The sequence below is a fragment of the Cyanistes caeruleus genome, chromosome 26, assembly GCF_971803275.1.
Source record: "Cyanistes caeruleus chromosome 26, bCyaCae1.hap1.1, whole genome shotgun sequence".
In the NCBI taxonomy this organism is placed as follows: domain Eukaryota; kingdom Metazoa; phylum Chordata; class Aves; order Passeriformes; family Paridae; genus Cyanistes; species Cyanistes caeruleus.
This window is the reverse complement of record NC_141726.1, coordinates 4,579,280-4,591,425: the sequence shown is the minus strand read 5'-3', so window position 1 is coordinate 4,591,425 and position 12,146 is coordinate 4,579,280. Positions and strand designations below refer to the sequence as shown.

Below are 12,146 nucleotides of genomic sequence, written 5' to 3'. Positions count from 1 at the left end.
GGCCAGGGGACACCGCAGTGACCCAGCACCCACCCACACCCCGCTGAGCCCACAGGACACCCCCTTGCCGTGACCCCCGCCCGACCCGGCCCCCCCGCACTGGGGCAAATCCCGGCCCTTTTTTGGCCATCTCAAGATGTTGCTTTTTCACCCCGATGCGCCGTTCCCATGGCAACTGGAGGGCCCGGCTGGGTAACCATGGCAACGAGAAAAGCCCCATCCCGCTCAGACAGACACCCTGCGTGTCCCCACCGTCACCCAGGGACCCCCGAACCCCTCAGGGTGGGGGGGGGGGCGCACCCGGATCCCCCCAGGGAACGAAGAGGGACCAGGGGCAGCACCTCCATCTTCCTCCTCTTCCTCCCCCGGAGCAGGGTGGGGTTACACAAATCACCCCCCTCATCCTGGTTTTGGAGGCATCTCCCTTTCAGCTTGGCGCCTTAATTAGGAAAAGTAATTAACGTGGCACAGAGCGCCGGTGCCCGGCTGCATCCCCGGCAGAGCCTCCGTGGGGAGGAGGGTTTTGATCGCGGCGACCTCGTGGCGGGGTCTTTGTGCCCAGCGGTGCCAGGGCCTGGCACGAATCCTCCGCGGAGCATCCCACGGGGAATGGCCGGAGAATCCCCTGGGAACGGCCCCGGGGGCGCAGCTCCGAGGAGCCGCCCGGCACTGAGCCCTGCAGAGGGCTCGCCACATCCCTCTGACCCAAAAACGCGTTCCCAGGGAAAGGGAAATCTGTGCCGGCCAGCTGGCACTCAGCGATTCCTCCCCGGGCAGCGGGAATGCTGCTCGGAACCTGCCCCGGCCCCGCCAGCCGGCGGCTTCGCGGCTCCCAAGGCAGCGGAGAACAAGGGGGTTTGTTCCCGTGTCCCCGGGGATGAAGCGCAGCTCCCTCCCTCAGCCAGCGCTGGCTCTGCCAGCGGCGCGGGTGACGCGCCCGGGTGACAAAGGACTCCCAGGAACCTTTTCAAAGAGCCCTTGGAAAGCCCCCGCGACGCCTCGTCCATCACCCCTGCCCGCTCACCCCTGGCATCCCGGAGTCCCCCGGCCCCTCCTGCTCCAGCAGCACCGAGTGCAAAGATTTAGGATAAAAAAGCCCTTTTTTTTTTTTTCCCCTCCAAAAGCAGCACCTCCCGCCCACCCTCAGCCTCTGCCAAGCGCCTGGAGTGAGACAGAGCAAGGCAGGGCCAGGGGTCACACTCTGACCCTCCACGTCCTGCTCCCCCCTCCCCTCCCACCGCTGCCTTCAGAGGAGGTGCCAAAAAGCAGGGAGCAGCTCCAGAACTGCCTGGAGACCTGGGCCAGCGTGTCCCAGCCCCCCTGGGCACGGCTGTGTCCTCCTTTCCTTGGCTCTGATGGCCAGAAGGGATGCAGAAAGTGCTAAACCCCACGGATAGCGAGGAGCAAGAGCCCTCCAGATCTCTGTGCCCCCCGAAACCAAGAGCCCTGCGTCCCCCCAAACCCACAAAGGTGCCACTCCTTCTGTGTCATCTCTACAATGATGGGGCTGCCCAACCCCAAATGATGCCCAGGCTCCATCCCTGGGCCCTGCTGTCCCTCCCTGGGGACCCCAAAAAGCCAAGCCCCCATCACTCTCCCCTCACTTCCAGGTCCCCCAGGGCACGTTCTTCAGGCCACTGTCCCTGGTCCCAGGCCTGATCCCAGTGGGAAGAGGCACTGGAGCAGCCGGTGCCCTGCAGACATTCCTGCTGAATAATGCAAGGCTCTGAATCAATATTTCAGCTCATTTTCAAACTTGGTGACACAAAACTGTCTCCGAACTCTTCTTTTTTTTCCCAGCTCAGCACTGTCTGACTGCACCTCCCGAGTTATTTTTAATGGGGAATCTGCATGAGACCGAATTTTGTGTCATCCCCCTGCCTTTCATCATGGGCTGGATCCAGCTGGGGTGACAACAAGCACTCAGCATCCCGGGCAGGAACAGAGCAGGGGAATGGCTGGGCCTCGGCAGAATCCATCCCTGGAGCGTGGGAGGATGAGGATTTTGGGGCAGAACGGGTCCATGAGAAGCAGTGGATATGGCAGGATCCTGGTACCCCTCCATCTCCCAGCCCCAGGGATTTGGGATTTGGGATTTGGGATTTGGGATTTGGGATTTGGGATTTGGGATTTGGGATTTGGGATTTGGGGCAGGGCCAGCCACACCCTGCACATTTGCCTATCCCAGCCCCAGACGGTGCATTCTCAAGAACCATCATTTGAATCAACTGGTTCTTCCAGCCCCAAGATCCCCGGGCTGGCACCGTGGCACGGCCAGATCCACACACCCCCCCCGAGCCACAGGGAGGGCAGGGAGGGAGGGGACAGCACCCCACAGCCACCCCTGCCCCGGTGCCAGGTGCTGTCCCTCTCCCCAGTGCTCCCAGTCTGGGTTCCCGCAGGACAGCGAGCCCAGCACTGGGGCTGCTTTGGTCACTGACTGGGGGCTGGCCGGGCAGAGCGGGCACCTCAGGGACTTGTCACCCTTGTGCCCACCCCCACCAAGCGAGATTAAAGCCCAGCCCCGGGTTTCTCTTGGAGCCAGAGCCAGGGACAGCCCGGCCAGGGCTCAGCGGGGGTCCCTCAGCAGGATCCCCAAATCCCCGTTTGCTCCGGCAGGAGCAGATCAAAGGCGCCCGGAGCGCCGGGAGATGTGGACAGACCTCGGCAGACACAGATCAAAGCCCTTGATGGCCATTTGGCCCCAGAGAAGAATCGAAACGCAGCTCTGGTGCCTGGAGCCACCACCCTGAGCAAATTCCCCCATCCTCCCTCCCCAGCCATCCTGGAGCGGGGTCCCCACGCCCCCACAGCCGGCGCTTGCAGAAGGAGCCATCGGCCAAGGTGGCTCCGTCCCTGTCTTTGTTTCTGCTTCCCAGCCCTGCTCCTTCTTCCCCCGAGCTGTGACGGGGTCAGCAGCACAGCAGGCAGAGGGACACGCGGGGCACTGTCCCCTCCACACGGGGACACCGGCACGTCCCGGTGACCGCAGCCATGGAGCTGCTGATGGGCACCACAAAGGAGCAGCCCCAGCTCCGTCACCCGGGCGGGAATCCCCGGGCAAATTCCTCCCCGGAGTTCAGCCGAGGGCATTGTTCCACCAAGGAGCCATTCAGTCCTTAATTAAGCATTTTAATGTCACCCAACCCGCGAGTTGGAGGTGCCCAGTCATCCCCTAACCCCAGTGCTGAGCGGATGAACCGCCCGGGGCGAGCCTGGAGAGGACAAAGCCGTGTCAGAGACAAACCACCACCCTGCTCCTCGGCCAGCAGAGCCACATCCATCCCTCCCCTCCTCTCCCCATCCATCCCCACGCTCCCTGAGGAGCGGTGGGGTACAGAGGTGACCGCAAAGAGCATCCCAGTCCCGGCGGGGGAGCGCAGGGGATCCCCGGGGGAAACCAACAAGGCGCTGCCTTACCTGCGACCCTGACGACCGCCCTCTCGGCCGGGTCCAGCACCGAATCCTGGCTCTTCCTCTTCCTCTGCTCGTGGAGGGGTAAATTCCAGGGCAAGGTGTCCCCGGGGGGGCAGGGGGAGAGGCTGCCCGAGCGCTCGCTGCGGTAGGAGCGCTCGCTCCGGCACGAACGCTCGCTCCGGCAGGAGCGCTCGCTGAGGGTCTCCTCGTCGGAGGACGACATGGCCCAGGGCACGGGCAGGAGGGTGGGCAGGACGTCCCCGCGGGCAGCAGCACCCTGGAGAAGGAGCAAACAGCGAGTGACACCGGGCCACCGGCCGCAGGGCCCTCCCCGCCACAGGTGCTGGGGGTGGTGCAGAAAGGATCGGCCACCATGGGTGTCTCTGCCCTCTCGGCCAGGTGAATCAGCCCTCCTGGAGGTTCTGAATTCTGCCTCGGTTTCCCCTTTGCTGGGGTTCCCGAGGATGGGGATGGTGGCACTGCTGTCCCTCTACCTGCAAAGCTCACAGTGGCATCCCTGAGCTCACTCCCACAAAGCCAAGTCCAACCTTTTGGGCTCGATTTCTTTGTGCTCAGCACAAGAAGGAGCATCAGCTCGGCTCTGCCCTTTGTACCTGCAGGTTTTTCCTCGCTGAGAACGGGGATGGGTTTAAAAATCTTATTAATCATGGCAGGGGAAGATGGTAGGGCTTTCTGGAGCACGCCGGGAGTGAGCTGTGCCGCGTACACACGCTGGGCAAATAAGCACCTTGCATGAGACATATTTAAAATAAATCTCATTGTGTCCTCTAGCACGGCCAGGAAAAATGCCTGAGACTCCTACAACCGATGTGCCGCGGCGCAGGAGCCGCCTCCATCACGCCGAGCCTTTCCTTATTGCCATCATTTAATCAGCAAAACAGGAACAAAGAGACCCAAAAAAACATTGAAAGAAACGGAGAAAGGATTCCATGAGTCATTCACCCCCCACTGAAAAGCTGCGAAAAAATGAATCGCGGCCCAAAACGGCGGCTCCCCCGGGTAGCCCCGAGGGGCTGAGCCTCGCCCTGCTTTTGGGCGACCCACGGCTGTGGGGCTGGGAGGGCTGCGGGGCCGGGCGGGGCTCGGTGCCCGGGGAGCGGCAGGGCCGGGGGCTGCGGGGCTTGGAGCCGGGTTTGCGGCGCTGGCGGGGGGGCAGCAGGTGCAGGAGGCAGCGGGGTGCGGGCACGGCTCTGCGGGGGGACACGGGGCCGGTGTGGCCCCCGCCGGGTCCTGCTCCCACCCGGTCCTACCTCCCCCGCTCCCGGCACCCTCCGGTGCCCGCAGCTCCAGCCCAGCCCCGGCGGCTGCTGCCCGCCTTTCCCGGTCCATCCCCATCCCCACCGGCCGCCTTTCCGCGCTCCATCCCCGCTGCATCCCTGTGTCCTGCCCTTCCCGCTTCATCCCCCGCTCATCTCCCGCTCTGACCCTGCGCTTTCCCGCTCCATCCCCGGCGCTTCCCCGCTCCATCCCCGGCCCATCCCCGCTCCATCCGCCGCCCTTCCCCGGTCCCTCCCCGGTGCGCAACCCCTGCCCGCAGCCCGGGCCCCGCTCACCCCCCGCCGGCGATCCGGTACCGACTCGGCGTGGGCAGGACGCGGCGCTCCGGTGCCGGCCCGGCCCCGCCGTGCGCTCCCGGTCCGGCCGCTCCCGGCCCCGCCGTGCGCTCCCGCCGCCGCGGCGCCTCCCCCGGCCCGGCCCGGCCCTGCCCACCGGGCGGCGGGGAGCGGCGGGGGGGTCCCGGCTGCCTCCCGCCCCGCTCAGCCCCGGGACCGGCCTCGCCGCCCGCCCCTGCTCCAGCACAACCGGCACCTCCACCCCGGGCACCCCCAGGCCGGCCCCGGGCAACCCCCTCGGGACTTCCACCCTGCGCCCTCCAGCCCGCCCGTGCTCCTCAGGGCACCCCAATGCCCGCTGCCTCCCCACCCTCCACCCCCATTGCACAGGGCCCCCCCTCCCAAACACCCAGCAGCTCCCCACACCCCCCAGACCCCTTCCGGCATCCTCCCATCATCCCCCTTCCATCCTCATCCTCCAGATCCCCCCAGGCCCAGGGTAATTAGAGCACCCATCGATCGGGGATCGGGGCCAGCAGCCGCAGCGCATCGCGGGGGACACGAGCAGGGTGCGGGGGACAGGTCCGGGAAGGTCCGGAGGGCCGCGCTGGGAGAGCCGTGAGCTGCCCAGGGCCTCACCTGCGGGGCAGCCGGGCATCCCAGCCGCAGCCGAATGTGTCCCAGCGCCAGCCGCGGCGCGGGCAGGGACACCAGGAGCAGCCCGAAGGGATGGCGGAGCTGCAGGACAGCCCCAGCCGCCTGGCAGGAGTGAAGCAGGATAAACCGCTCCGGCTGACGGCAGATCCAGCCGCCCCGCACCGACGGCGGCATCCAACGAGCGGCGGCAGCTCCGTGCCACGGCCCGGGGCCAGCGCGGCTGCTCCCGCGGCGCCGCACGCGGCCCGGCCAAGCCCGGCGCCCCAGTCCCCCCGGGGTCTCGGTGCACCCGAGTGCCCCCTGGGCATCTCTCCCCCGCCGGTTCTCAGATCTCATCCCAACACTTCTGCTTCCCGGTGCGTGTTTTCCTGAGTGTTTCCAGCCAGGGGGTGGGACGCGGTGGAGGACACGAGGCGTGGGGTGTGGTGACACCTGCTCTGGACGCAGCCTGGGACGTGGCTGGAGAGGAGCACGTGTTGCCCTGCGGCCCTGCCTGCTCGGATGCAGGGATGGCCAAACCCGCCCGGGTGTGGATGCACCGCTGGGGTGACCCCACAGATGCAGGGCCAAGGCCTCGAAGACACGAGCTCCAGCTGGGAATGAGGCTGTGAGTTCTGGGAGCTGGGAATCCTCATGGGCTGCAGCCAGGCCAGACTGGGGACAGAGTAAAAGGGTGTACTGGAAACAGGGTGTGCTTGTGGGCTGGCACAAGTTCCACCACCGCAATGACAGGTGACAGCGACAGGAGCATCACCCTGGTGCCACCCTGACTCTGCTTTCTGTGCAAGCCTCACACCCTTGGAGCGTGTGGTCAAGTCCATGCTGGACATCGCTGGATAAATGCGATCCATGTGGAGTGCATAAAACCACTCCGTGTGGTTCCCATCATTATCAGGGACCCCAAAGCCCGTGGGAGCCGTGGAGCAGGGAAGCTCATCCCGGCAGAGCCGGCGGCCCCAGACGCGCTGGGAGGAGGGAAGCGCCTGGAGAGGCAGACGCTGCCGCAGCGCCGTTCCCAAAGCTCCCGGACGGGTTGGGCGGCTCTGCCGCGTGTCTGCGGCCCCGAGAGCCCGGCCACGGCCAGCCCGGCCCCCGGCACACGCTGGGGCGATGCTGTGACACCCTCGGTCACCCCTGCTCCCCCGCTTGGTGACCGGGCACCGCTCGCCCTCGGGACACCACGCAGGGTTCACGGCCCGGCCGGCTGCGGGGAGCCCGGTGCTGGCCGCAGGGTGACGCGTGCCTTTGTCACCCCGTGTCACCAGCCGGGCTCCAGCCTCCTCCCTCACGGCGCTCTCGGAGCAAACCCAGCCAATTCCAGCCGTGCTGAATCCCGGAGGAGCGCGGGCGGCTGGGAGACAGCGCCTGTTCCAGCCTGTGTGGATCTCACACCCGGAACGCGCATCCCGAAATCCCTCGCAGCGCTGGGAGGTGATGGATTATTTGTGCTGCGAATCTGGGTTAGGATCATGCGTTGTTTTGCCTACGTGGAGACAGGGAATCATTATTTCAGGAGGAAGGGGGAGGCAGGTCCTCCCTAAATCATTTCCTTTCCCCATTCCTGCACTGCTCAGCAGGATTGAGGGGACCCCTGGGACCCCAAGTGCCAAGACCTCAGACATCCACAGGGATGCAGGGAGATGTCTCCTGGTGCAAATCAGCCAGAACCCAGCTCTGCCCCAAGAACTGTCCCCTCTCCCTCATTAAAACCTCTGCCCAAGCCCAGGGCTGAAACCTGCCTTTTCCTTTGACTTTTGATAAATTATTCATCTCCTGAGAGTTGTTTACTCCCCCTCTCCGAGGCAGAGAGGAGCTGCAGATGATGCACAGCACATCCAGGCCTGTGGGAGCTGCATGAGGTGGGGGCTCAGCCCAATCCCAGACCCCCAACTCCCACTCCTGGGGGCTAAATGTTGTAGGAAAATGGGAATGAGGGGCTGGGAGGAGGGATGGTGCCCTGCCAAGGCCACGTCCACGGCAGAAGCAGCTCCCCACGGAGATCTCCCATCCCATGCCAGCCCCAGTGCCTCCCACCCAGCCAGGATGTGGCATCACCCCATGCCAAAAAAGTGACAAAAAAGGCAAAGAGCGAAATAGAAATTTGGAACTACTCCAGGCTGGTTATGGATCCCGTTCAGGGCTGCGTGGTGAGCCACACTGTGGAGCTGAGGATGCTCCAAGTCCCTTTGCCCAGGGGAACTCAGGCAGGAGCATCAGATCCATTTTCAGTCCCTGCTGCTCAGCCAGAGCCTCCACCTCGGTCTCCTCCCAGCAGAGCCAAGAGGCATTTTTTTTAATCTCTCCATGAATTTGATCATTTTCATCAGGTCTTTGATTATTCCCTTTATTGGCTGAAATTCCTGACAGAGCTTTTAACTCAAGCAAATGGATCCCGCCGGCTGCGGCTGCTCCCCGCACGCCCTTGGCTGCGATAACGCCGATCGCTGGAGCAATTAGATTCTGCACGGATCTAAAGAGCCACTTGGGAGCCAGGAGCATTCAGATGAATCCCAATATTTCCTCTGACATCTGGGCTGCTCCATGGGATGAGTCACTCCCAACATCAGCGAACTGCCAGGCTTTTTGCTGAGCCTGGTTTTTTTTCCATCCTCTCCCTGGAAAAGCAACGCTTCTGAATCAAAACAGGGTTTTTTTCCCCCAAAACAGCAATTCCTGGGAGCATTGGCCCATGCTGGCTCCAGGTGCCACCAGCCCTCACATCCAGCTTGGGAGGAAGTTGTGATGCCACTGAGTAGAAAACTCTTCTCTGCATTCCTGGTGCCTCCACCAGTGCACATCTCTTTGGGAAAGGGAAGGATAATTGATAATAATTAATCATCATCCATAATGAGCAATTGCAAGTGTGGAGGCTCATGAAGATTTGATCTCCTGGCTGGCTCTGCATCCCAAATTTCCATCCATGGGTGAAACCCAGGGGAATTGCAGTGTGGCTTGGTGAGGAATCTGCTCCTGGAATAGCTCAGCCCCCTCAGACTTTCTGGGTGTTCCATGTGGGTCCCCACATCCTCCATCCACAGTGCCATCCCCTCCCTCCCTCCTCCTCCCCAGATCCCCCCAGGACAATTCCCTGAAGATAAATAACTCTGATGGCTCCACAGCACCACTCAATTTCCATCCCCAGCACGATTTTCCCTCTTTATCCAGCCTTTATTTGTTCTGGCAGCTCCATTGCCTCCCCACTCCCTTTCCACCTGACTCCATTCCCTTTTCCTCACGTGGCTCTCATGTTCTCCCTGTGTTTCCCTCCTCAGAGCTCCTCCTTGCCCACTTTTACAGCTGGAATGTTGGGATCCATGGAGCACTGATATCCTGACATTGGTTTTCCTCTGCTCAAACTCATCATTAGCAGAGTTTTCATATTTAAAGCAGCAACCAGAATCCCTGAGGATTATCAGTCTCCGTCAGTTACTGCAAGGACAGTCAGGAATTAGCCAGGACCCAGACAGGATGGGGTCTTGGGTCAGTTATTCCTGCTTTGGGCAGGAAATGGGGGGAAAAAATATCAAAATTGATGCAAAAAAAATTTTTAAAAGGACATTATTCCTAGAGTTATCTAAAACAGAGGGAACACACGTGGCAGAGAGGGGACCAGCAGTGCCAAACAAAGGCAGACAGGGAAGAGCCAGGCCTGGGTCATGGATGTGTTTCTGGATCAGAGGATTTGAACCCAGACTGGGAATCTGGAGTTCTCCAGGGCCACCCTCCCCCAGTGCCACCCTGCCAGGGAGAATCGTGACTCAGCTGGAGCACAGGGAATCCATCTGGGCCTGGGGGAAGGGAGAAACCTTGGCCAGGGCTTGGGAAGGCTGCTTTGGGAGGAGCTGAGGGACAGGGGCTGGGTGAGGAGCAGCAGGAATCTCAGCAAAAGCTCAAATCCTGCTGGGATGGATCCTGAGAGACCAGATGTCCTGTGGAATCCAGGGAAGGGCTTCTGGAGGAAATAACGGAGCTCTCCTGCTTCAGATCCCTGCCCTGGACACCCTGGGGTGACTCAGAGCCCCCCAAACCAGCATCCAGCTGTGATCCCTCATATCCAAGGGCACAGCAATCCCAGGATCTGCCTGGAGTCAGGAATCCATGAGATTCCTCTCCAGGAGGGCTCCTGTGCCCACCATGGGATTCTTGCCCCAGGAACAGCACAGATCCCTCTGTGGCCATGGCAGGGGTCTGGAATGTCCCTCCTGGAATGTCCCTGCCCCCGGAGGTCATGCTGGGCTCAGCCTTTGTCATCGCAGCAGGGGGATTTGCTGGGATCAGGAATCTCACAGCAAAGATCCAGCATTAACTCCGCCACCAGCAGCATTAAAAACATGGATTAAAGCACAGAGCTGGCCACTTTCCACTTCCAGGGACTCACCTGCTTCAGCGCTGTTCCAAAACCGAGGGAATTTTCAGGGAATGGAAGGAAAAACTCTCTTTGGGAAGGACAAACCCCCTGGGCTGTGCCAGGGAATCCATGGATCCTCCTGGCATATGGGATTTCAAAGCCCCCAGCGAGGAAATCTGCCTCCCACGCACTGAAAAGCCAGCAGAGATCCCAAATCCATCCACTTCCACTCTGAATCCCTGTGGAAGTGAGGTGTTTTTCCCCCCAAAAAATAAAGACAAGACAGAGCCAAGGAGACATTCCAAAGGGATATTTACTGCCCAACCTGAGGTTGTTCCCCTGCAGCCACAGCAGGGCCCCTGCCCCGTGCTCTGGGGGTTTTCTTCCAAGAGGAATTCCAGTGGGAATCACGGCCTGGGCTCCTCCTTGCCCATGTGGTAGTCGGGGGGTGTGTACTTCCCTTGCTTGATCATCCTGTCCCGCTGCTCCAAGATGATCCGGAGCCGTTGAGCCTGGCAGGGTCACAGAGGGGTCTCAGGGATCCCTCGGGGGGTCCCCAAGGCAGGTCCTGGCAGCCCCACGGACGTGGAACCCACACTAACCCCGCCCTGGGGCTCCTCACTCAAGTTTGAGGCTCTTCTCAAAAACTTTGGGGCTCTCGAGATGTTGTGGACTGATATTTGGGTTTCCAGCCCAATTTTCTGACCAGGATTTTGTCCTGGATGTGGAAGCTGCTGGAGAAGCGCTGGGGACAGGGAGCAAGGTCTGCTCGGTGCTGCCCCAAAACACGGAATGGTTTGGCTGGAACTAAAATCCCACCCAGCCCCACCCCCATGGGCAGGGACACTTTCCACTAATCAGGTTTCTCCAGCCTAGCCTGGAACACCTCCAGGAATGGGACAGTCACCGCTCCTCGGGGTCCTGCAGCCACCGCAGCCCTCGGGGAAGGGGCTGCTGCAGGGCCAGACCCCCCCTCACCCTGGGAATGACCAGGGCGCGCTCCCACCCCGGGCTGGAGCCCCCAAACCTCCCCCAGAGCGTGGCCAGGACCCTCTGCAGCCTCTCCCTACCCTGAGGCAGCACCTCGAGTCCCCCCAGCCCGGACCTGCTGCCCTCCGCTTTGTCCGGACCCTCCAGGCCCCCACACCCCCGTGTCCCCCCAAGGCCCGGCGGTGCTCCCCCGCTCACCCACCAGCTTGGTGCGCTTCATGCACTCCATGAAATCCTCGTACTCGAGCTGACACTCGCGCCGGGCGCGGGTCTGGCCCAGCCCGTGCCCGCACTCCACCCACTCGCGCTCGAAGGCGTGACAGATCGCGGCCTGGCCGTGCGGCTGCGGCATGCTCTGCCGCAACAGCCAGCTGTCCACATCGATGCCCAGCTTCTTCTGCAGGTCCCAGAACGGCATGGCTGCGCTCCTGTCGCGACACGAGCGCTGTCGCGCCGCCGACACCGCCGCCCCCCCTCACGGGCCCGCCGCCGTCCTTCACGGGCCTTTCGCGACGCTCCCGCCGTCAAGCGCAACCGATGTGGCGGCACCACGGCACGCTTTACGGCTGGGAGGAGAACACGGGCAGAGCCCCCCCCGGCCCGCGCGGTTATAGCGCCCCTGGCGGATTGGAGGACTCGCTGCGCGCCGCGCCCCAGCGCCGCCTGGCGGCCACGGTGTTTAATGCTCTCCCAGCGCTCCCAGTGTCCTCCCAGTGCTCCCAGTGCCCTCCCAGCGCCTTCCCAGTGCCTCAATGTCCTCCCAGTGCCTTCCCAGTGCCCTAGTGTCCTCCCAGTGCCCCAGTGTCCTTCCTCTGTTCTCCTCCCAGTGCCCTCTGAGTACCCTCTGAGTGCCCTCCCAGTGCTCCAATGTCCTCCCAGTGCCCCAGTGCCTTCCTCTGTTCTCCTCCCAGTGCCGCCCCAGTGCCCCAATGTCCTCCCAGTGCCCTCCCAGTGCCGCAGTGTCCCTTCCTCTGTTCTCTTCCCAGTGCCCTCCCAGTGCTCCAGTGCCTTCCCAGTGCCCATGTCCTTCCTCTGTTCTCCTCCCAGTGCTCCAGTATCTTCCCAATGCTCCCAGTGTCCTCCCAGTCCTGCAGTGTCCTCCCAGTATAGTCCTCCCAATTCCCCAAGTGTCCTTCCAGTGCCCTCTCTGAGTCCCCAAG

General features: G+C 62.5%; 2 protein-coding genes across 9 annotated transcripts in view; both read right to left on the bottom strand.

The window, feature by feature from the left end:
- MACF1 (microtubule actin crosslinking factor 1) overlaps positions 1-3,682 on the bottom strand; it is a 150,460-nt gene extending 146,778 nt beyond the window's left edge. For 3 of the 8 annotated variants that reach the window (XM_086863264.1, XM_086863278.1, XM_086863268.1), the window contains exon 1: positions 3,421-3,682. In XM_086863264.1, coding sequence (XP_086719390.1) covers positions 3,421-3,640 — 220 coding nt within the window. In that variant the 5' untranslated portion in view covers positions 3,641-3,682. The remainder of the gene's footprint in view (positions 1-3,420) is intronic. The other 5 variants (XM_086863269.1, XM_086863281.1, XM_086863282.1 and 2 more) reach the window with 3 other exon arrangements.
- Positions 3,683-10,291: 6,609 nt separating this feature from the next.
- On the bottom strand, positions 10,292-11,538 carry NDUFS5 (NADH:ubiquinone oxidoreductase subunit S5). The gene is made up of 2 exons (XM_086863251.1): positions 11,189-11,538; positions 10,292-10,508 (listed from the first exon to the last, which is right to left on the bottom strand). Exons 1-2 carry the CDS (start codon positions 11,402-11,404, stop codon positions 10,404-10,406), a joined length of 321 nt encoding a protein of 106 aa, XP_086719377.1. The 5' UTR covers positions 11,405-11,538; the 3' UTR covers positions 10,292-10,403.
- Between the last annotated feature and the right edge of the window lie 608 nt (positions 11,539-12,146).